Raw genomic sequence first — 26156 nt, forward strand, 5'->3', positions numbered from 1 at the left:
AATGAGGATCTTATTGAATATCTTACAATTATAAATTGTATTTCAGAAACAATAGCTTTACAGTAACCATTTTAACAAATGTTCAAGTTTAACAGGCTTCTCACAACTAGACAGCAAAATGGTCTCTTGCCCAGAGAGATACAACAAAATGACTCATTAATTCCACAAATTACAGGTTATATAAACTGCACCTAAGAACCTTCCATATCAAGTTTTATACAATCTTCTAATTTTATTAATATGCACTTTCCCTTCTTAAACACGCTGACCCACACAAACCCTCTGCCTAGAATATCACCAAGAGTCAGCAAAGAGGAAAATGCATGAAGGGCAGTATTAAATCTAATAGAGCTGGGTGCAAATCCCTTCCCTGTTGATTATTAGCTTGACAATGTTGACGAGTTTTTTAACCTGACATTGCCTGCTTCCTTGTCAATAAAGTAAAAATGCTAAACTAATTAATGATAAGACTTGGTAACTGACTAAGTACAAAAGAGCTTACGGAATACATGGAGCAATAAGAAAGTCTGGGAGCTGAGGGGTAACATACTCTGTTTGGTCCAGGAGGGTTACTCACACGGCTGATTCACACATGACCGGGAATGTGGGTTCCAATACCATGAAAGAAGAGATGTGGGGGGGAGGGGTATACAGAGATTACACTGGAACAAAGGCATGCCCAATATCAAAGCACATTTTCAAAAACGTTCGTAATACATCACTTTACTTCAAAATGTCCATTGTAGCTACAATGTAAAAAAATATCACCCATAGGCTCTTGTTTCGCTACTAAGCCTGCAATTGTTGCGGCCATTTTGGAAAGCTGTCAATCTTGTGGAGGCAAAACCTGAGAAGACAAAGCAGACCTCTTGAGGTTTTATAGCCCAGCCTCCCATATCTATATCGGAGGTCTCAGCACAGTCAGGAAGTGTAGCATAGTCTAGCAACATATTTGGTAAAAGTGAGCCTGTGGCTCCTGTCAATCTGGCAGTGTCGAGAACATGGACACTGTGGAGTTCTGCCAGATTCGTTGTCTTGGCTCTCTGTAGGCAATCGCAGTGACAATGACACACGCACTTCCTTTCTTATTTACTATCAGTCTGTTTCATTTTAAACCTACAATTCTAGCATCTCCTTTCAAATGTTATCAATTTCCTCTCAGAACAACAGAATTCAACACCAGAAACCATACGGTCCCTCGCTCTAGGGAGACTCCTCTCTGAGGAGGAACCTGCCCGCTCCCTTGCTCTGGCTCACTCACTGAGTGAGCTGCTGCCTCAACGCTAGGGCCCTGCCTCTGCCTTGAAAAGGCAGGGTAAGGAAAAGCAAAAGACCAACTTTACTTCTGTGTTCTTTTTAAATCCCTAAAACAAAGTCACCCCTTCTTGGACAAGTCTAGTAAATCACCTTTCACCGCTCTGTCCACACACATCACTGAGCATGGTAGGGGCTCTGCCAAGACTAGCAAGATAAAACTGAGCCCCGAGGCTGTTGGCACATTCTAATCCTTCTAGTGTCCAGAACCACACTGCCCCACAAAGCAACTACTGACACAGGGTCTGCTGAACATCTGACCTGAGACTGTGTGAAATGAATGTGCTGTCGTGTAAGCTAAACACAGGATCTGTGACAGTTCAGTCTGTGGACATCTCATTTGTTAGAATACTCACCAGCATGATGCACAGGGCGCAGGGCTTGAGTCCTGGACCACGTGAGCCAGAGATGATGCTACATGCCTATAATCCTACCACTCTGGAGGCAGACAGGAACAAGTCCAAGGATATCCTCAGCAACAGAATTACTTTAAGGCCAGCCTGGGCTACATACACTATCTTAAACAAACACAAAACAAAACCAAAATGCTAAACTAATGAACAAAAAACAAGGAAAAGAAAGAAAAGAAAAAGAAGAAAAATACTAATAACTTACCAGTCTCATGATAAAAATGATACTAACTGGGTATATTAGATATAATGTATTATCAAAATTAATATTACCTATTACTTTTTTCTTTTCAAAGACTACTATAGAATTTAAATATACTGTGTGGTTTCCATTTTATTCATACTAAATAATTTAATCCAAGTAGCAATAGGAGAATCTTTACCACATCACACAGAACCGTCACTGGAAAGAGGAGAGCAGGACCTGATTCTCCCCCACCCAGGGCTGGAGTACAGCTGTCATCATCACCACAAGGAGTGAGAGCCTGAAGACAGTGACGGGCGGGAAACAGCTCTGCTCTATAGCTAGAGAACCAGAGATGCAGAGAGGAGAAGGACTCCATACGCAATTAGAACTGGATTAAAACTAAACGCTGCTCTTGGCCAGGCTCCACCAGCGCATATCTGTGATGTCAGCACTCATGGACTACACAACATGGCCTACCCCTTGTCCTCTTCCAATCACTCATCCCAGTTTTTCAGGGGTTTCTAGAAGGAAGCTACTCTCATGTCTAATCTACCAGCACTATTTCTTCCCACAACTAAGCCATAGCTAATAGAAGAAGCCACCAAGAAATCATGAGAGAAATTTCCAGAAGGTGACCCCATGTGCTGCTATCTCAAGAGAAAAAAATCAAGTTTTCCTAAGTTAAGTGTTCTGCTTTTGCAATTCAAAATTCCCATCCTGGTAAGATAACCCAGGTAAGATAGCCCAGGTAAGATAAAGGAACAGAAATGGGAGCCCTGTCCTGTCTTCAGTGGTGGAAGTTCCGCCCCCTGAAACAACTCACTCAGTCGCTTGGCTGCTTCCTGAGCCTCCTTAGCAGTGCTGGCGACAAAGAACCTCTGCACTCTCACTCCGTGCTCTGACATGAGCTTCTTGCTCTGGTATTCCTGCAGGTTCAGCCATCTCCTGGGGGTTAAGTGACCTGCCTAGGGAGAGAAGAGAGAACACTTAATAACGAGAAGAAGAGCACCGTCTTACCAGTCCTATCCACCAGCCAGGAGCAACATGCAGCTTAAAGAGACAATCTAAATAAATCTGACATGATGCTTTTTTAATCAAAAATGTCAAAAAAAAAGTACAGAGACAGAGAGACAGAGACAGAGAGAGAGAGAGAGAGAGAGAGAGAGAGAGAGAGAGAGAGAGAACAACGAGAGAAGGGTTGGGGAGAGGGGCATGGTAATAGAAGAGAGACTGGGCTGGAAAGATGAGGAAAATCACTGGGAGAGGGAGGGGCAAGAGAAGGTAATAAGGAGTAAAAGATTAAAATACATTATATACATAAATAAAATGTCACAATGTGATCCCACATTACATTTTCATACTATTAAGTACCTACCTAAGAAAACTATAACACATGCAAGTCTGGGTATTAACATACCTTTAAGTGAAAATCTTTCATTTTGGGATGATAATGGTCCCTCCTAGAGCCAAAGACCCCTGCAATGAACAAAACCCCTACCCCAGCATAGAAGCCCCTTCCGAGGTGCTGATCAGCATGGATCAAGAGGCTGCAAACACTGGAGGCTCTTGCTCTAGCTATTGCCCTTGGTTGGCCCTAGAAGGGGAGTAAATAAATGCCCACTGCTGGAGACACCATGCACTTCAGATACAAAGCCTGGAACCTCCGAGCTGGAACTGACCTGAGTGCCTCCTCCTGAGGGTAGCTTTCATGGTACCACAAGAAATCATGAAGTGCTCCAGAGGAAGAAAGCAAACAGTCTTCCCTGGCTATGGCACCTATGAACCACAACGTGACAAGATAATCCTAAGGGCAGTAGCGGCACACAGACTTTGGCAGTAACCAACAGTCCTCTAATTATAGGTGAGACTTGCTCAACAAGAGGGAAATTATGTTTAGTGCTAGAAACCTGTCCAGGGCTAGTGACATCATAGACCCTGGACGAGAATCTCCAACCAACACCTTATAAAGCAGCACAACTCCTGACTACATTCTAAACATTTATTCTTAGGACCAGAGAGAAGTGTCGTCCTCATCCCTCATCAAGGAAACTTCTCTTTGTGAGCAGACCTCTCCAAAAAAACACAACCAATCAAAATGAGCTGTGAAGCCCAGTCCCAATGGATTCATTTACAAAACAACTCCCTCACCTTAGGTTTCAGAGTCAGTGCAGAAGAAAGCCAAAAACACATTCTCTGAGGATCAGGGAATTTGCTAAGATATCCTGTCTCCTAGCAATGTCAGAAGCTACACCCAAAAACTCTCAGCAACAGGACCTCCTAAGCAAAAGCTGGACAAGAATAGCCACAACAGACATGCTAATGTGGGCGGGAGAAAGCCTAAGAGACCTACACAAAGAACTACTGGCAGTTAAGGAATGCTGAGCTCTGGAGAAACAGTCTTCTGCAGATAAGAGCACCAATTGGATAGCGGATACCCAACAGTCAGTCCTGAAAACATATATACAAGTAACATTATACAGAGTAAGCAGGTTGTCTTTACGAATATATATATATGTATATATATATATATATATATATATATATCAGCAATATTAATGGAAGAAGCAACCATGAATTAGAAACAGAGCAGGGAGTGTTTATGGAAGGATTTGGAGAGAGGAAAAGGAAGGGAAAATGATGTAATTGTGTTATCTCAAAAAACAAATAAATGACATTTAACTGTCATAGCGAGACTCTTATAGATGTTAATTTTAACCCTCAAGATGGTAAAACCAGAGTAAGTCCAATAGCTTAGGTACAGAAAGACATCTGGTAAATGTCTGGTTTTAGCATTGTTCTAGAATTGTGTCAGATGCCCACATCAGAGGAAGCAGTCAGGCGAAGGATCATGGGACTGTACTGGGTGTTTCATTTCATTTTCACTGTAGCTTTCTGTGAGCTGGTTAAGTTCGTGCAGATCAGAAGTTATTCTGGAGAAACCAGCTCTGCCTCCCTCCCTCACAGGCACAAACAGGGAAAGCTCATTGCTGTGTCTTAACAACTAATATAAACCATTAACCAGACTCAGGAAGTCGTTCGAGAAATATTAACAACTCTAAGAGGTCATGGAGCCGCAGACTAATTCACTGCTTTCTTTTGCTTTTAAAAGATTTTTCTAAATGTGTATTATGTGAGCTTGTGCGAGTGTGAGTTTCTGTGGACCAAATGTGTGCCGGTGCCTGTGAGAGTCAAGGGTGTCAGCCACTGGGACTGAAGTGACAGCCAGGTGTTTGTGAACCATGTGATATGGACGCCAGGGACTGAACTCAGGTCACCTGCCAGAGCCGTGCATGCTCTTAATGGCTGAGCACTCTTCCCAGCTCCCAAGTCTCTCCTTAATTTTAGTTTCTAATGGAGTCTAGGTAGGTGTTTTGAAGGATGAGATCTCGCTCATATACCAATACTGAGCACAGTTACTTGAGAGTCCTCATTACTGCACTACCATTCAGCGGCAGTCGGATATTATGCAATCTTGCTTAAGATTCCAATATAAGTGGGTTTTTTTCCAAAATGCACTATGAATTACTTTTTAATTTATGTCAAAAGAACATAAAGAACAAGATGACAACCAGTAAATTACTTTTGTATTTTATCCAGTAATATCAACAGCATATCCTACCAAAACTATAAATCTCATTTTCAATGAAAAAGGAATACATTTAGTTATGTTTACACCCATGAGTCATAATGTAAAGGAACTTACAAGAGATGATTATCCATTAACACAAATTAAATGTTTAATCATAGCTGGATTTCAAAGCTGGCAGAGTGAAAAATAACCTCATGTCCAAACCCTAGCTTCTACCGTGGTCTCCACGAATGTCCAAGGCAGCGTCAGACTGAGCACACTGCTGAGGCCTAAGGGCTGTGCACGGGAGTTTCAATCACTTTCAGAATCTCTAAAGTGTCCTTAAAATATCATCTCCTGTAACTGCCAAACGAGGAGGCATTCATGAACTCTCTCAAACAGGGGGTCCACTGAGGCTCACAGGTATGTCCAACCTCAGACTGCTGACTGCGTGTACCCCAGAATTGCTATGAATATGCTCCAATACATTTGTGGAACACGGTGTGGCACTGCAATGTCAAAAGGTTGGACACCCCTGATAGATCCTTACAGAAAGATGAGCTTCTACTCAAGGGTAGCGTGCTCTAAACACACTTTCTGACATCCTTAGGAGAATATCTTACTTGTCAGATAGAAAATACCAAAAACAACTCAGTGAGATGGGCAAAGGAATAAACCCCACCTTTTGTTCCCAATACAAAGAATGTTCCAGTTCCAGAAACTGCCTACCTCTAAACTAGAAAGGCAATAAACTTGAAATAAACATAATTCACATACACTTATAAAGTATTCAAGCTTTGACATGATCAAGCCTAAAAATAGCTCCTCCCACCCATCTATATACGTTAATATATATTGTATATTAATATAATTATTTTTATATTACTTACAATGTTAATATTGAAATTGATTATAATTCTTCTTTAAAAACTGAATAATAATTGGATAAAATCCAATGCAGGACAAACAATGCTCACACCATCTACTTTTTAGTACTTTATAATCTTACTTCTGACTTCCTAAGTCTTAATGAAACATTAGTAACTTAACACAAATTTGACAAATGAACACACTCAAAGCCTTAATAGTCTGTTGCATTCCACACAAGATTCCACGAAAAACATGAGTGTAAGGTATTTAGTAAAAGCCATCTAAAGAAAAAAAAACATTAAATGTTACACACATGTCATTATCAGGGACTGCTTTTAAAAGGCAAATGGGAAGAATCAATAGATTAGGCCTATGTTGACATACCAATTTAAAGCCATTAACCAAAGAAGAAAAAGTACAGTTTGAAAAGCACATTTGAGAGAAACTAAAAACAGCTACCGCGTGGTCACGGTCAATTCCTTTTCATTAGACTACTGGCCGTATTAATTTCAGATATGTTAATGCAATCTGCTGCAAACTAATTGCAATTGATCCAGAGACCAGCATCAAAGACATATAATACATATTGACTGCTTCTACATTGACCCAAATGAATGCCAGCTTAAAGTCGCTTGCTCTTAAATTGAAAACCAAGACACTGAGACTTGCAAGGCCTGTGTTAAGGCCCTGTCTATTACTCCACAAAGTAACCCTCTTACAGGAGCATCAGATGACTGTGCTCAACCAAAGACTTGGAAGGGCAGGGTCCATGACTACATCTCAACCTCTCTAAGTCATCTCCACTTCTTAACAACTGGTGCTGGGCTGAGTTGGTAGCGCAGTTGGCGAAATGTTTGTTGTACAAGCATGAAGACCTGAGTTCAGTCCCACAGCTCAGGAGAAGCTGCAAGGTAGCATGTGCTTAATAATTCCAGAGGTGAAAACAGGCAGAAACCCGGGTGCTGATCATCCAGCCTAGCCTACTTGGCAAGTTCCACGTCAATGAGAAAGCCTGTCTAAAATACATAAATAAAATAAGGCTTATGGGACCTACAGAACAACATCTGAGGTTGTCCTGTGGACTACACATGCATGTCCCCCGCCCAGACAGACACTAGCACATGCTCACACATGCATGCACATTCACATACCCACCAACACACACATAACATACATGGGTCATGCATGTATGCAGATATGTATTCATGTGTGTGAGATCCTTCTGCTAAGTCCATTGAAAGAACCACTTAGTCTCCTACATTCTTAGAAGTAACCAGTACTGGACATTTCTAATAATTTTTCTGTGCACTGACTCACTACAGGGGACCATTTGATCTTGTGCTGAGGAACTGTCTGGCATTTTCTCTCACCTTTTGAGCTTCCAAGGTTCAAAAGGTTTTCTGGGATCTATCTTCCTCCTTGATAAACAGAAACCTTGAGGAAGGGAAGTGACTTGCCCAGGATCATGTACAGAACCAGAGGTAGGCTAAAATCTGGACTAATTCTTATTTTCTGTCCTTTCTGTACATGAACTTTTGACAAACAGACTACCTTAAGAACCTGCTCCATTCCCCAACCAGCTGGAATTCGCAGACCCCAGTGCATCTTCCTTGGGACTTGTACAGTGGCCTTCCCACTACTCTATCCCTTTCTGCTTTTCTTTGACAGAATGTTTATGCTGAGAGGGGAAGAGGAAACACTGCTGAAAAGAAAAGTAACACACAGAGATTTCAGGGCCTTTGGGAACAAAGAAGCAGAGGGAGAGAATGAAAGTGAGAAGGCCAGAGAGAAAGAACCAAGAGATAAAGAGACAATGACTAAGCGGGCAAAAATGCACAGGGAAAGTCACCGCTCAAGATTCGACAGCTACACAGGAGCAATGACGGGACTGAGAGATCATCTTCGCCCTGTGGTTTCCAAGTCAGGGTGTAGAAACAGCTGAAACAGCACCAAAGAGGAAGGGAACGAAAAAAACGCATGTCATTGTGCCAAGCGCCCCCCGGAGGCAAAATCTGTGAGCAGCAACCCCTCAGTGAATGTGGCATCATCAGCTAGACTGTGCCCAGAATCTGCCTCACTCTGGAATACAGCACAAGAGGACAATAGAAAGAGCCTATGTCACAGGACAAAACTAGAAATTAGACAGTGAACATACAGGGAAAGCCTCTTGGCCAGAAGTAATTAAGACACTACTGGAGGGGAGGTGATCTGTCATTGTGTAAGTCAAGGTGAGATAATGCTTTTTGTACTCTGACCATCCACACAAACCAGACATACAAACACCTCCTTCAGGGAGAGCTTAGTAGCCATTCCCAATGGAACATACCTGGAATTCCATCCTCTGGGAGGCTGAGGTAGGAGGGTCTTAGGACTGAAGCCAACTTTGGCTACATAATGAAGTGTGCACAAAATCACATTTAGTTATTTTTCTAAAACAGCTCCATATGTAAAAAGGAAAGCACACCTATATTCTCTCTCTGGAAAGTCTATTTTTATGTCTATACTACTGTCACATGTACCTGAGATACACACAAGCCACATCTGTGTACTGTTCTTCATATAAAAGGGGGTGCTGAAAATTATCCAAATGGCACCCAACAGATGAGTGGCTGCCAAAGTCATGACATGATCAAATGGCAGCTGGTCCAACTCACAATGGCTTCACCTAACTCTTTCAACTGTACAATGGTAGAAACATGTGCCCCCCAAACTATTCTAATTTCCCCTTTATACAGTATTCCGCAAACTAAATGAGCTACTCAGTATATTGTTATGAAATGGGCTTTGTGTAGGCCAATCTGCCAACTGTGAGATGATAAGTATTGTAAGGGTGCTCAGGGCAAGCTTCCCAAGGGGAGGGATGTGTGTTTTGGCTTACGTGTGTTCATATGGGTACAGTTGTGTGTGCTTTGTGGAGATCTGCATGACACTGCTCAGGAGTAGTTCACCTCACTTGGAGGCGCCACTGGACTGGCCCAAAGCTCACCAACACATCGAGGTCATCTGGCAGGGACTCTGCAGTCACTACTTTCCCACCACTAGGCTCACAAGTGGGCACCGCCACATCCATGTTTTTACATGGGTTCTGAGGGTCAGATTCAGGTCCTCAAGCTTGTGTACTAAGAACCTGATATTTTGGATTTCTTATAGGTTTTGTTGTATGAAATGCCATCACAAGGGAAGAAAATACCTGTTCAAGAAGCATATAAACCATGAGTGACCTCACAGGATCACCGGTATCCACACTTTACCCTACTTGTATCAAGACTGCCCACACTTTCAAAAACATGCATGGCACTCCAGAACCCTTTTTATTGGTTATAGTGACCCAGAAACACAAGTGGAGATGAGAAAATGAAAGAATAAAAGCCGCCTGGATTGAGTTACTCCATGGAGGAGAGCAGACCTTGAGCCACCTTGCCTAAAACTAGACAATGAGAAATAAGTTTTTGATATATTAGCCACTGGGTATTTGGAAATAATCATTACAGTTATTTCTAGCCTATTATATCTGAGCATGCTAACACCGATTATTCTCCATGGCATGGCATATTGCAAAGAGAAACCACCATAACGGAAGAAAAGCAGTAATACAGGAAGATAGACTCTGACTAGACCAGGCACACTCAGCACTCAGTAGGATACCATTTTTATTCCAGACATGCATACACATAGCGCAATGTTCTGTATATACAAATAAATATACAAGAAAGAGCCTAGCACCAATCCTCTGGCTAGGTTTGTTTGATTGATTGATTGATTTTCTATCCAGATGGAAGTCATAAACAGGAAATCACAGATAGGCTTCCTCAGTGCTGTCCAGATTGTTAAATGCCACGGTCCATTCATGAGCTAGGATAACAAACTCAGATGCTTATAGCTCTGGGTCCTGGGAACTAAGTGTATGGCTCCAAGCACTAGGTTCCTAACAGCTCCAGTGCTTGAGTCAGAGGCGTATTGCTCTGGGCCTTCACTCTCCATGACCCTTCATGAGACTACACAAAGGCAGAGTGCATGGCAGTGACTGGTATAACTGGCTGCCCATCACAGCACAGCAGCTCTCAAGGCCTGGATGCTAGGACCCTCCATACCTAACGAGATCTTATAGTAAGATCTGCAGTCTTGCATATCAGGATGCACAGCCCTTTGAACTTAGCAGTTCCTTGGAACACTTGCAGTGAGCAGGACATGGCACTTTCATCTTCAGAGACATTTTCTTCTACAGTCTTGGGTCCACTGCTACTCTCCTTTCTCAACTGTGCTGTGTGGTCTAATCTCTCTGCTCCTCAGTTTTTGTTCCCAGTTGCCTGCTAGAACCTATATACACTGTGGCTTCTGTTTTACCGGCTCAGCCTACTCTACCCATAACAAAATTCACAAGTAGGCAAGCAAAGAGAGACAGACCTTTTACTAGCCCTGAAGCCACAACACTTAGAAGCAGTGCTATGCCGAACCAAAAGCCTGAGCAGCAGCCTAGTTTGCCCAACTAGGAAACGGCAAAGGTGGTCCTTTCCTATCGATGTAACAGAATACCATGATCAAGGACTTGGAAAACAAAGTGCTTAATTGAGCTTACCATTTCAGATGATTCATGTGAGACAGAGAAGAGCAAAAAGCACGTCATCAGGAATAACTGAGAGCTCACCTCTTGAACCAGAAACAGGAGGCAGAGAAAGCACACGGAGAATGGCAAGACTATTTTAAACTGAAAAATACACCCCCAGAAACACACTTCTTTGAATAAGGCCACACCTCCTAATCCTTCCTAAACAGTTCCACCAAACGGAGACCAAATATTCAAATATATAAGCCTATAGAGGTCCACTCACTCATACCACCTCGGTGGGACATGCAAATATAGTTAACTGTACCCAACCAATCACAACACAACTTCCAATTCATGAAGACACATAGCCAATCACAGCCAAAGACACGTAAAATTCTGAAGTGTCAGTTTGTGGTTGTGTCATGTGATGCCAGACTTATGTGATATTTGCAGAGTATAAATAGGACTCAATAGTCCTATAGCTACTTGTGCAACAATTCATTCAATTCTCAAGTCTTTGCTGATCTTCACTTCATGGAGAGAGGCACAGCAGAGAACTTCTCCTGCCATCCCAGCTGGTTCTAGTCACTCAAGCTGACTTGTGCTGATTCAGAGGAGGCCTGGCTGTTTCTGCTGGATCCTGCCACCACTGCTGATTTGTGTTTGGTATCCTGACACTATTGAAGGGTTCTGCTGATATCCTGACAACGAAAACTGGACTCACCCCCAAAGACCCACTTCTAAACAGGCCCACATCCCCTGGTCCTATTACCATATTTGCTCCCCCTATCTTTGAATGGTGGGCTAGAAGCAATGAAAAGCAATCTACTCTAAGAACAAGCATGAAAAGGAGTGACCAAATCCAGGTGCTCCCTCCCTCAACTAAGTCAGGTCTAACTTGGGAAAATAAAGAGCTTGAGTCCTTTAACTGTGACAGAGTTCTTTAAATTCAGGATGGAACAGAGGTGGAGCTACATTTTTCTGTTCCTCACACATAAGCTCCTGCTGTTAGCTATGAAGAGGCTCTTAAACCTCATTTCCAGCTCTCAAAAGCAACGACAACAGTGGAATGGCAACAAGGAATTAGCTGTAAACACCAGAAAAATATATTTCCCTCTCGTTACAGGCCCGGTGAGAAGGCAGATGCCCAGTGAGCTGTGACAGGCCAAAAGTTAGTGTCGGTGATATTTTAGCTTTGCCAATGTTGTTCTGGATGCAAATGAGCCCTCATAAATCTACCTTGGTCACACTATCTTGGACATACTGAGCTCAAATAAATGTGTTGGTGTCAAGGAAAAGACAGATATAACTCAATGTGTCTTAATATGAGTGTCATAAAATAAAAGGCTGGTTTGCTAGAAACAGGCCATGATGAAGTGGCCTCTTTAACTGTGCCATCTCATAAGGAGATGACTAAGTAGAATACTAATTGTAAGAGAAGTGAGAATACCTTTTGCACATAGGCTTCATGTTGACAATGCAGACACGCGATGTTCTGCAGCCAGAACAGGAGGCCAGAGCAGTAGAAAAGCAAGAGTGGCACTGAGCAGGCAAGTGTGTGGAAAGGACCAGAGAGGGAGGAAGACAAGGGTGGGAAGTCCAGGGTCTTCATCTGCCGTCACCTTTGAAAACAAATTAGCCTCTGACCAGGCTCCATTTAGCCTAGACCTGTTTTGCATGTTGTAAGAAAATTAATTAGCCAGTTAATTAGCCCCCTGTGGCTAAGTTCTTAAACTATAAGCAGAGCTGAGAGGAATCTTGCTGGACCCTGTCACATGGGAAGATGGTGAGTGAGCTGTCATCCCTCATTTAGAAGATGAAGAAGACTAACGAGCCCAAAGTCATGGCTGCTTGCTGGTTGACTATGTGGGTTAATATATGCAAGTCAATCAGAATGCTCAAGATAAGTGCTCAGAAATGTGAGTTGTTATTATTTAATACAAAACATAATGGAGGAGGATAGGTGCAGCACGGAGACACCCTGGCAGTCACTGGAATAAAACCGTAGGTGGTCACAAAAAGGAGAGGAGGGAAGTGGCCTCAGAGCCCTGATGTTTGCTTTACATGCATTTGGGGAGGGATTGTCTAACTCTAATGGTGGAACTCTGGTGTCTGACTCACCCACCAATCACAGACAGACAGAGGATCTTACAGTGAATCAAGTAAACTCATGGTGCCCCCCACTTGAGCTAGGACTTTCTCATCTCAGACAAGGAACACTGAAAGTCAGACACTGAGCTGACCTGTCTAAGGTCACTCTACTGGTTAAGTAATAGGGAAGACTCCAGTCCAAGTGCCTGCCTAAAAATGTGTTGGCCTTTCTAGTAAACAGTGGGTAAGTGTACAGAAAAAAAGATATATGTATGTGTGTGTGTGTGTGTGTGTGTGTGTGTGTGTGTGTGTGTGAGACATAAATTGACTATGCAATAATGCTAACATTAGAGAAATGTCTGTGATTTCAATGGCAACAAAAAAGACCCAGCACTTGGACTGGAGAGATGGCTCAGCAGTTAAGACTGTTTGCTGATCATGCGAAGGACCTACATTTGATTCTCAGCATCTACATCATTGCTGGACTCCTGCTTCAGTATTTGTGGACTCTAAGAGAAGGAGAAAAAAGAGAAAAGAAATTCACACTTCAAGACCTAACAATATTGTTTTCCATCATAAAGTATACACTATCGATGAATCAGAAATAAGAACCGTGGTGCTGTGGGACCTGAGGAATCAGCAGTGATGAGACCTGAAACTTAACCAGAACAGATGAATGTAGGAAGAAATGCACTTTACAGTTTCCTGGCCAAAGGAGCACACAGAATAGCAGCCTAGGATCAGACCCAGAGCCTCAGGCCAACTTTGCTCCACGGTCTCTGATGCATCAAGCTTGTAGGTCGAAGACCCAGCAGTAAAGCGGACTAATATGTCATGTGTCCTACCAGAAAAGAACAGAGAGGTGGGCTTTTGGGCCATTCAGAAACTTGATTATGGCAGATTCGTATGCATAATTCCTTTCTCTTGAGGTTCCTTAGCAAACTCTTTTTTGCTTTCTGTTTGATTTGCTTTGATATTTGTTTTGTGTTTGAGACAGGGTCAAATGCACTCCTGGAATTCCCTATGTAGCCAAGGCTGACCTTCAACTTCCAGCAAGTACAAGGATTAGGACGAGACAACCACACATCTAGGTTAACCCGATGCTGGGCTCCACCTGGTGCTTCCTGTATACAAATGACTTCTGTGTACAACACTCGGTATCCAAGTCACATCCCTGACCAGTGTTATATCCTTAAACCTAACTGAACACTTGTGGACATCTGATTACCATGAAGTTCTAGAAGCTTCTATATCCACTTCAGCATTACTTCATTTAACTCACCCCACAAGGGCTGGCAGAAATCCAGTCCATAGAAGAGCAAATGAAGGCTCAGAGGAGAGGTGTAATGCTCACTCAGGGGTGAGGATGCTCAAAAGGATCACACTCACAACCTGAGTGTCTCTGACTGCATGCGCTGTCAGTTGAGACTGTTGTCAGTTGAGACAAAACTGGTGACAACAATGGAGGCAGTCACTGAGTCCCGAAGCCTACTGGGTGAGGGACAAGGGGTTGTGGTGAGATGCAAAGCTTTGACTGCAGGGAGGCCCGGGCTATGGTGAACACAAGGTTCAGTGGGAAAACTTGGAGCCCTGGGTGCAAGAGGTTGCTGAGTTTCAATGAGTCAAAAGAATTAAGATTCTCACAGATACGGCCTCTTTCTTTTTATCCCGAATTCAGCAGGAAGCAACAGATTTTTTTAAGCAGCAAGGAAGGGTGAACTCTTTGTAGTAAGGACAAATGCCCAAAGGAGAATTCCTCCCTGATTTTGCTCAGCTCCTCTGCCAGCAGCAAAGAAAGGAGAGAAACATGTGACCTTGATAAACATTAGCACATTAGCACAGCAGCAGAAACAGACATGGAAAGAGCTCTAAAACCCCCAAGCTGCATCCTTTCCAAATGCCTGCCAGCATCTGCAATTTCCAAATGCTCTCCCCCTAGCCGAGAATGTGCCAGCCTTCTGCTGCTGAGGAAGAAAGCACCTTCATTTTGCATTGTGAGCAGAAGCAGGCAACACTGATTTGGAGATAAATGAAAGCAGCACAAACATATCCTGGCACTGAACTCGACTGTGCGTTCAATGTCCACGGAAACTCGTGTTGAAGCTTAATCCTCATTGTGCAGTGGTAAGAGGCCAGACCTTTACGAAGTGATTAATTACTAAACGGATTAATCTGTTTGTGGATTAGTAGATTAAAGACTTATCTCAAGGAGGTTTGCTGCTAAAGGGTCAGTTTGGCCCTGTCTCCACATGCACTCCTCTCACCACAGGGAGCCCAGTAAGAAGGCCCTCAACAAGACAAGATGCCGGCCCTGGCCTTGAACTTTCCAGCCTCTAAGACAGTAGGAAATAAATGTGTTTTCTTCACAAATTACCTATATCATAACCCACCTTAGCAACAGAAAATGAAGACAAAGCCCCTCCATGGAAACTGCCAGAAGCTACCCGTGTTCCCATACATAACGGTTTTCTACTGTGCACCTACATTTGCAGGAGACCCGGAGTCCGCGTTCAGATGTGTCAGTAAACAGACAAGTTCTCTGCTATCACAAACTTATTGTCCCAGGAGTGGAGACAAGGAAGAAAGGGAGGGACACTCAAATGGCGAATGTGATTAAATAGAGAGGGAAGTGTTAGGGAGGTCTAACTTTGCTAAAGGTTGCTCGATGAGCCACGGGCCCCTTAGACTGGCACTTCCTCCAAGGAAATAGCATATATGCAGAGACCTGAAGCTAGAAAGGGGTAGATATATGGAGAACCTCCAAGGAGAAGCACAGGGCACTGGCAGGCCTGACTACTCCAAGACTCGGAGAGAAAAGGCTGGAATACAGAGAAACCAGCTAAGGATGCTGAGGAGCAGGAAGGTTAGAAAAGGTCATTCCGTGCAGATAAATGTAGGCTGCTGTTGTAGCTTACACTTAATTTAAGCCACATTTGAATCTGGTTGATAATGCACTAAGCTGGGGCACTGGGAGGCCGAGAAAGTGGCAGGTGGATCTCTGAGAGTTGGAGGCCTATATGACGACCAGAGTTTGGAAAAATCGTTCTGGTATCACCATCGAGAATAAAGCCTGTTACGTGAGTGCCGTAATACACAAACCAGGGTTAGCAAATTTTCAGCCAAGGGCCAGAGTTCAGCTCCACTTCCGCAGCCCAGAGGAGCCACCGGGTGACAGACAACGAGTGGACATGTTCTGATGAAGCCTTAGTTACAGACACCAGGGTTTGCCGCCCCTCAGCTTCACCGCAGAGAGCATGGTGAAGACAGTGACTGAGATGAAGGGACTCAGGATAGACTGTGCCGGTGAAGCAAACGTGTGCAAAGTGGCCAGACAGAAGCTGAAGAGGAAGAAAACCTAGAATGAGATTGGCATGAGGGAACCTTAATGCAGATAACTGTGATGAATTTAGGAATTTCCTAGCCATTATTTAAAAAAAATATTTCTTTAGAAACAAAACATGCAGTTTTGCTCAGAGTGGCCTCTGTAATTCACTTAATTATTGACATCCCTGGACTTCATTGCACCGCATCAGAGCTGCCTGGTCTTTGATCTTACAACTTTCTTCCATATTTAGTATTAATCCTCGTGGGTTATAATGAACTACCTGCTTCTCCCCAAGGAGAAGGCACAGGGACTCTGGTGACAATCTGTAGGAATAACCAAAAAGAAGTGAGTATGGATCGATGCCAGGTGGTGACACAGCTTGTAATCCTAACCCTTGGGGAGGTGCGGGAGGAAATCGGGAGTTCAAGTCCACTTTCAGCTGCAGATTCTACAAGAATCTTATCAAAAAAAAAAAAAAAGAAAAGAAAAGAAAAGAAAAAGAAAAAAAGCACATACAAAGGAATACTGAAAATGTTTCAATTTATTGAAACAGCTCTTGTAATGCATCGATCGACACAGGCAGATATTTTCCAAAGCAAAATAGAAAAACAAGCAAACAGGCGACCGGGAGAAAGCGAGCTGTAGACAGCAGTGATGCACACTTAAACATGAAAGGAATTCATTTGCAAGCTTCTTGTGGACATATGTATGCCAGTGTATCAAAGGAACCTGAAGGGGAAGGCTTAGGCCAGTGACAGGCATCAGGAGAGGTTGTGTGGGTCCATGACAAGCCACCACTCGTACTCATGCAGTATGCTTGTTCCAAGCAAGTAACACCTAAAGTACTTCACCCTGCATACATGCATACTTTACATGCATACATGCATACTTTACATGCATACATGCATACTTTATATGCATCATGACTAAGGTATTACTCTCTATGCTTCCCATCTTTTTAAGTAAAAGTATTTGCATGCTTAATGTAACAACCACATGTAATTCCATGAAGACTTGACTTATTAATCAAAAACTAAGGCTCTTTGTTCTCTTCTCTTCCCTGCTCTTCCTCTCTTCCCTGTCCTTTCTCTCTACCCCCACCCCTTCCCTCCACGTGCTCATGGCCGGCCTTTCCTCTCCTCTCCTCTTCTTCTCTCATTAAACCTCTCCACGTGGAAAAAAAAAAAAAACTAAGAAAGTTAGAAAACGTAACTTTTTTTAATTACTCCTAATAAGGCTAATAATTTTTCCAATTACATTTCCCATTGATTTTTCTTTTCTTTTCTTAGTTTTTAATTACTTTTAAAAGACTAACAAGATCTGGAAGAAATCTGAGATCACAGCATGCCAACAGCTCATGTTGTAAATGCGGAGCCAGGGCCTGCAAGAGGCACAGGCGCTCCTTCAGCCTGTTGCTTCCTCAGCGAGCTGGTGTAAGCATCCAGCCCTGGACTTGCACTGCCACTGCATGGACACCACATCCTTAAGGGACAGGTGAGCCCACCCAGAGGGAAGAACAATGACAGTCATCATGGCTCATCTTGACTACTAACTCCACGGGTCTTAGAATCATCAGGGAAACAAAGCTATGGAATTTCTGGGAGGGAATTCCCAGGGGCTAACTGAGGCGGCGGGAAGACACATCCTAAATGTGGGCACACCACTCTATGAGCTAATGAGCCACACTGAGTAAAAAAGAGAGTGCAAGCTCCACCCTGCGTCAGAACTGAGTATGTGAGGTAAGCAGTTCAAACTCCTCCCACAAGCCTTCCCACCATGACAGACTGCATCCCTCAAACTGGGAGCCAAGAAAAGACCCTTTTTCCTCAGGGACTTTGCCAGGTATTTTGTCACACAAGACATGCTGTGGCATATTACTTGAAATCTGAGTTTCTGAAGTTCATGTACAGTGTGAATCAATAATTCTAGAAACAACGTCATGAAAATCAGGACACTGCGTCACTGTAGGTTTTACCGAGTGAGTGTAAGTGGGTGTGGGGGGGTCTGTGTGTGCATCATTCTTGGTGTGTGCCTGTGCACCCACGCACATCACTCTTGGCACTTGCTGAAGTGAGCCTCTGGTGGCAAAAGAAGGTTTGGCTTTCAAAGATCCTAATTATGTGAAGTGGTCAGGCGAACCAAGTCAGTTTATTCTATTAACACAACAGCCATGGGTGCATTCTTCCCAAGTTCCAAGAGGAGGAGGACATTTTTATTCTTGGTCCATTAGCTTCCCAGCAACCACACCAGCTATACACATTTACACATGGCATCAGAGCAATCATATCCAAAATTCAGGGAAGAAAAAATAGTATAACATTTTATTCCAACTGCCCTGCCCAAACACATCTGCCCCAAAACTAAGTAAAGCAGAAGTGCTAGTTCAACCCCCTCCTCACCCCCCAGAAGCTGCCTAGGCTGCTGAGAGGAAACACAACACACATCTGTGACCCCAAATACATGCACAGCATCACAGAGCACTGGCTGAGGCTGTGGTCTCCAGATCAGATCGGTCTGTCAGAGCCTGGACCCAGTTCTTCATCACCCTTAGTTCCTAATTTTGAGTCTTCCCTGAGTGACGCCCACACCCCACAGTCTTTTCCAATAAATTCTGTTAGAAACTTGCAAGGTGCAGACTTTATTTCAATCAACTCACTCCCGCTCTTTCAATAATCTAATAGTGCTCAACAATTGAGGGTACATTTGAGTTTAATGGGATTTACCTGCTAGCAATAGACTTCTCATGGCTTCTTTATAGCCACAGTTTTGAGCAACTTGGCTAATTCAATCTCACAGCCTCACCTGTCATACTGGAAGCTGAAGCAATGACTTGGAGGGGAGTAAACGAGCGACCTTTGCAGGAGAAATTCCCGAGATCATCTTTCTGACTTTTTGCACATTCTCTCTGCAGAATACTAATTGGTGTCAGGGAGGCCTGTGGTCCACTGCTTGTGTTGAGAAAGGCATTCTCTGTGTGTTTGGAAACTTTGCTGTTGTTGTTGAGGAACACAATATTACTTCAACAGAAAAGTAGATTTTTAGTGTGAGAGTTTTTCTTAAGAAAAATTACAACCTGTAAGATTAAACTCTATTGCATTCATTCTCCAATAAATTCCACATAAAATGTCTGAGCTACACAAGAGAACCATATGCCGAGACTTGCAATCTGCATAAGTTATCTCTTCTTGTGCAGTGATTTGGGTTTCGTTGGCTGAGAAGAGGGAGAGAATTGCCTCAATCCCGTGTGTGTGTGTGTGTGTGTGTGTGTGTGTGTGTGTGTGTGTGTGTGTGTGTGGGTGGGTGTGTTACCCATGAGATGTGCATGCTAAGTGCATGCAAAAGCCAGAGAAGAAGTTCTAATGTCTTCCTCTACCTTATTCCCTAGCAGCTGTTCCTGGGAACAGCTGGACCTGGGCCTCACTGAACCTGGGCCTCACTGGACCTGAGCCTCACTGGACCTGGGCCTCACTGGACCTGGGCCTCACTGAACCTGGGCCTCACTGAACCTGGGCCTCACTGAACCTGGGCCTCACTGAACCTGGGCCTCACTGAACCTGGGCCTCACTGAACCTGGGCCTCACTGAACCTGGGCCTGCTGTTTCGGCTAGGCCAGAGCCAGGAAACTCCAGCAACCCTCCACAGGCACAGCCCTGGAGCTGTATGTTTTGACAAAGGTGCAGGGGATGGAACTTGAGTTGTCCTGTCACTGAGCCTTCTCCCTGGAACCGCTTTACCTTCAGCTGAATGTATAACCACAGAAAGCAAACTCAAAGTGAGCTTTCAGAAAACCGGGCTGTACTCCACAGTGCAGAATGCATGCCCCGCACTGTCCTCCTGGGAACCATGGGAAGAAATGCTGCTGTTAATCTCACAGGCAGTGTGAGCATCTCACAGGCAGTGTGAGCATCTCACAGGCAGTGTGAGCATCTCACAGGCAGTGTGAGCATCTCACAGGCAGTGTGAGCATCTCACAGGCAGTGTGAGCATCTCACAGGCAGTGTGAGCATCTCACAGGCAGTGTGAGCATCTCACAGGCAGTGTGAGCATCTCACAGGCAGTGTGAGCATCTCACAGGCAGTGTGAGCATCTCACAGGCAGTGTGAGCATCTCACAGGCAGTGTGAGCATCTCACAGGCAGTGTGAGCATCTCACAGGCAGTGTGAGCATCTCACAGGCAGTGTGAGCATCTCACAGGCAGTGTGAGCATCTCACAGGCAGTGTGAGCATCTCACAGGCAGTGTGAGCATCTCACAGGCAGTGTGAGCATCTCACAGGCAGTGTGAGCATCTCACAGGCAGTGTGAGCATCTCACAGGCAGTGTGAGCATCTCACAGGCAGTGTGAGCATCTCACAGGCAGTGTGAGCATCTCACAGGCAGTGTGAGCATCTCACAGGCAGTGTGAGCATCTCACAGGCAGTGTGAGCATCTCACAGGCAGTGTGAGCATCTCACAGGCAGTGTGAGCATCTCACAGGCAGTGTGAGCATCTCACAGGCAGTGTGAGCATCTCACAGGCAGTGTGAGCATCTCACAGGCAGTGTGAGCATCTCACAGGCAGTGTGAGCATCTCACAGGCAGTGTGAGCATCTCACAGGCAGTGTGAGCATCTCACAGGCAGTGTGAGCATCTCACAGGCAGTGTGAGCATCTCACAGGCAGTGTGAGCATCTCACAGGCAGTGTGAGCATCTCACAGGCAGTGTGAGCGTGTGAGGATCTGGGATTCAGAGAGCATCTGCAGACACAAGCGCCCTGGCGCAGCAGACAACGTGACACTTCATAGGTAAGCAGCAAGGAAATTCAGTTTTAATCAAATCTACGCTCCTGTAAAGTTGGGGAAGTCAAAGAACCTAAGGAACACCAGGAGCCTATAATTCAGGTACCACTTATTCAGGAGCTATTGTGAAGCTGTATCATCCTTACACTTTAACAAACGGTCCAACGAAAATGAGAAAGAGCAGCAGATCAGCTATGCGGTGTCTTCTTGGATGTCATGGTGACAAAGCAATGAAAACGTAAGCAGGCTTCACAGTCTGGGTAGTCTGCTACCTTGAAGCTCACTGAAATCCAGCTAGCACTGTGGCCACATTGGGTGGTGAGCCCCTGTCATTAAGAGAAGGCTTCCCCATGACAGTGAGTTCCCTGCAGCAGTAGATAAGGTGGGTCTGCTTTTTATGTTCTCTTCCCATGTGCCTTGCTATAGCAACCATGGTTTTGTTGCTATAAGAGGGGCCCTCACCAGTTGCTGGAACCATCTTAGACTTCCTAGCCTTCAGAACTGTGGGAAATAGGGGCTGTTGTTGTTGTTGTTGCTATTTTAATCTATAAATTACTAAGTATCAAGTACTTCCTCACAGCAACAGGACAAAGTTGAGGACATAATGAACCGTCTGCACCTACCACAGACCAGCAAGCAGGTAACTTACTTTCTTACATGAAGTAAGATCATGAGCCATCACGCTGGCTAGTACACACGTGTCTATGCTCACTCTGCACAGTGAACAAGAGAGAGCCCATGCCTTGGTTACCTTCCTCATGGACACAGTCGCACATATGAAAAGATACAACTTAAGAAAGGCTTATTTGGCTCACAGGATGAAAGGGTAGTGACCATCATGGCAGAGTTCATGAGTGGAAACGAGCCTAGGAGCAGAAAGCAGGGAAAAGCAGACGCCGAGACTCAACTCAGTTTCTCCATCGGCCCTTTTCATCCAATTCAGGCCACCAGCCTCACTTCTGGTTCCACCTACATTCAAATAGGGCTTCTCTCCTGGGTTAAACCTCTCTATGTCCTCAAAGATGTTCGTACATACAGGTGCCTTTTAGGTGACTCCAAACACAGTCATCTTGACAATGAGGATTAACCACGTCACCCAGGAGTATCACAGAAGGAAAGAGAATGAACTCCAAAGCAGACAAATCACCGGTCTGTGAAAGTATAACATGCCAGAGATGTGAAGGACTCAGAAACCCACCCAAAAATAACAAGATGTCTAGCATATTTAATTGACTGTTGGAAAATGATTATGCAGACATGGGTTTGACAAAAAAAAATAGTGAGTCATAAACTGGAAAAGATTTGCAGCCAAATATTTGGAAAACAAATAGTTTTAGAGATTCTTAATGGTCTTATTAAAGGTCCGGATGGGTCCACATTAAGAAAAGAAAAAGAAAGTGTGGTGAGTGCAGTTATGGCCCAGTAGGTAAATGTGCTTGCTCTGCATACCTGAGTTCAAGTCCCAACACCCACATAAAAACCCAGGCATGGCTACATGTGCCTGTAACCCCAGCACTGGGGAGCAAGACCAGTGGATCCCCAGAGCTCCATGACCAGCTTACCAAAAGCTAAGAGCTTCAGTGTGCAACACCCAGTCTGGTGGCAGAATTCAAGTACACACAGAGGGAGCTGGCACTGCATTCCTGCATAAAAGGGCTTCAGGGAATCCGTGCCTCACACTTTCCTTCACACTCAAACACACTTTCTGGCATCTGGTGCCATAAAACACAGGCAGGATGGAATTGGCCCTACCCATGATGCCACGAAACTTCAGCTCAGTTCTAGGTGCTCACCGCCCAGTGGGAACTCACTTTCCCCTCCATCCTGCCTTCCCACAGTGTCTGCCAACCTCCCGCACTGTGCAGAGGCTAAGAGGCTGCTGATAAAGATGGCATCTGCTGAGCCCCAGCTCCTCAGGACCCCACTCCAACTCCACAGGCTCTCGAAGAGGCTTGCCCGCCTCCCTCATTTCAGGAGCAACCACTGCTTTCTGAAGTCACGGCCCATTCAGAAGTCTAGCATTTTGTGTTTGCTTAACCTAGCCCTCCAGTATTTCTTTCATCTATTCCTTATGCTAAATTTTCTCCATGGCAGAAACTCACATGGCTTCTATAGTTCCAACTGGGTTCAAATGACAAACATAGGACTGGGTAGGAAAGTATGAATAGTGTTAAATCTGTAAATTCTCTCCATTTTATACATTCTTACCTGTAACTACACTTTAAATATTTATAGAGTTTAGAATAGCAGCTTTCGGGGGAAATGCTTGCTTCATGTGTTGACCAGGAATCAGCACAGGAAGCTCTGACCACACACACGTCAGTACTAATTCCCCTGAATGACAGCACACATGAAGGAACAAATGAAGGATTAGCACTCCAATCCTCTCACTGCTGTAACAAAGTGTCTGGCAAGTAAGCCAAAAGGAAGAAGGGGACAGCCTGCTCTGTTCCTGAGGTCTTCCTCCAGTGTGAAAGGCAGTGTGGAACAGCACAGCCAGTCACACCATCAGGAAGCAGAGAGGGAATGAATTCATTGACAGCTGCCAAGCTCTCCCCACAGTCCACCATCCTGCACCCACGGGATAGGGCCTCTCACATTCATCCTGGCTTCTGCCTTTGTTAACACTCTCTGGGAAGGATCTCACAGTCACATGTCGGGGAGGCTCCCGAAATCTCCTGGGGTCTTAATCCATTCAAGTTGGGAATCAAGGTTAACTTTATGGTATACATTGGTAAGTCATGTGGAGTAATTAGATGACTGACCAGAAGGACTTGGCCCTTAAACAATCACAGGAGGCCTGACTCCCATCAGGGAGAAAGGAACCTAGCTGACAGGGCTGTGGAATGTAGCTAGGGAGAACATGGAGGAGGGGTACAGTACCAGTGCCAACTTCTCAGAGGGGGTTGGGTGGGGAACCACAGCCAACGAGAGGTCCTAAGGTTTGCTGTTGATTTGGTATGCCTTTATATTTCCCTGGAAACCTTCAATATTGCCTACTGTGGTGCTCTGTAGTGCAGTTTCTCAACCTTCCTGATACTGTGACCCTTTAATATGATTCATGTTGTGGTGATCCCTAGTCATAGAATTATTTGGTTGCTACATTGTAACTGTAATTTTGCTAATGTTATGAATCATAATGTAAATATCTGGTACACAAGATATCTGATATGCGATCTCCAAAGGTCTCTTGACCCACAGGATGAGAACCACAGCTATAGATGTCAGTGTTTTGTGCTAAGTAAGTGTCAAGGCCCACACTGAGTTAAACGTCAGCCAAAACATACATGAAGTGTAGTACTTTCTGACACTAAATCCATGTTTTTCCACAATTTCCCAACTATCTGACACCAACCACCTATCTCAGAATCCTGATTTATTAGCTATGACTGAACTCAATTCCCAGATAACAGGTAGGTGGTAGACATGAGCAGAGTCCAACTGACTCTGTAGACATGGCAGACCCCACCTCCCTTAAACTGTCTCGAGGCCCTCAAAAGGTGGTCTCATCAACACAAATAAACTCAAATAAATCTGAAAGGGAGGCTTAGAAACAATAAAGGTGATCCTATCACTTGGGAAATTCAAATTCTTAGGGCTTTAGAAGGTCTGGGTAGGAACCTGGAACTAACACACACACACACACACACACACACACACACACACACACAAGATGGATGGATGGATGGATGGATGGATGGATGGATGGATGGATGGATGGATGGGCAGGCTATGTATGTATGACATCCTAGGGAAAGTCAACTTTAATTACAACACTGACTCTGCCCGTCTCATCCTACAACCTTACACAGAAGAAAACCTACCTGAATGAGCCATGAAGTACATATACCGTGCTTATAAGAAAGGGATTCAAGGGCACACATTTTAAGTATATAAGTACTATACTCTATTACTGTGAAGGCATGAAACTGATTTTACAAGTAGGAATGAAAAAGCCACTCCTGGGTTGAGCATTTTATATACTTCAAAAGAAATGTAAAAATCTAATTGCATTGTATTGTTTGTATTATTTGTAAGAAATGAGAAGTTCTTAATCACAAATATCTTAAGGGCAGACTGAAATAAAATAATTTAAACCTTGACTTTGGTTGTTCTATTATATAGAAAGGTAAAATATTGATGGCCAAGGACATTAAACATAGAAAGCAACAAATATCTTAGAAAAACTATTAAAATAAATATTTATGTTAATGCTACATGCATTTAGCAAGCACAGTGTTGTATAAATGGCTTAAAGGTGGTTTTCTAAGACAGCATCAAGCTAAATGTCCTTTTATTAGTAAACCTTACTCTCTCTTTTTTTTAATTTATATGGGGGGTAGGTGCTAGGTATTGAACTTGGGTCCTGTCCAAGAGCAGCCTGTGGTCTACTGCTGAGCTACTGTTCCAGCTCCTGATAGAACATTCTTGAGTTAATTGTTTTGTTAAGTAGCTGATAAATGACCCAATATCTGCTCACAAGGCTCTCCTAGTCCTACCAGTAAAGATAAAAACAAACAAACAAACAAACAAAAAGGCACAGTATTGTACACTGGGACTCCCAAAGCTGACCCGGCCTGACATCATTAATCAACCACCTCCTTTTTCCCAAAGAATGATGTCACCATCTTCATGATGCAGGGCTCCATTGACTAGAGACTATCAGCACGAGTTGGAATCCAAGGCAAACCTATTTGCCTAATGTAGTAGTTCTTAATCAATTCTTCTGAGCCCTGTGTCAGTGAATTTTTAGCATAGCACAATCAGGCTTGCCTGTTCACATACTGTACGTGACTGTTCTCTCCTTACTGCTCCAGAGTTGGGTGACTTCAGCAGACATGTGTAGTCAAAAGTCTAACCTGTCTACTGCCTGGTCCTTTCCTGTAGACTTCCAGGAGATAGACAGTATGAAGTGATAATGGAAACCCTCGAGAGTCCAGGGGAGCAAACAGTTGTTAATACTCAGAAGCCTGTGCTATCAAAGTCCCACAGAGCACTTCTACCTCACAGCACAAGCACTACACCTCACAGGACAAGCAAAAAGAAAGCAGACAAGCAGCCCTCCCCCAC

At 44.0% G+C, this 26156-nt stretch overlaps 1 protein-coding gene across 1 annotated transcript in view; it reads right to left on the reverse strand.

Annotated features, from left to right (window-relative positions):
• The window catches only part of Suclg2 (succinate-CoA ligase GDP-forming subunit beta), a 259106-nt gene that overhangs the window by 197800 nt on the left and 35150 nt on the right, over positions 1–26156 (reverse strand). The window contains 1 exon segment of the mRNA NM_001100750.1: positions 2735–2876. Within this exon segment, the coding sequence (NP_001094220.1) occupies positions 2735–2876 (142 nt within the window).

Source organism: Rattus norvegicus, chromosome 4 (genome assembly GCF_021556685.1).
Source record: "Rattus norvegicus strain SHRSP/BbbUtx chromosome 4, alternate assembly SHRSP_T2T, whole genome shotgun sequence".
NCBI lineage: Eukaryota > Metazoa > Chordata > Mammalia > Rodentia > Muridae > Rattus > Rattus norvegicus.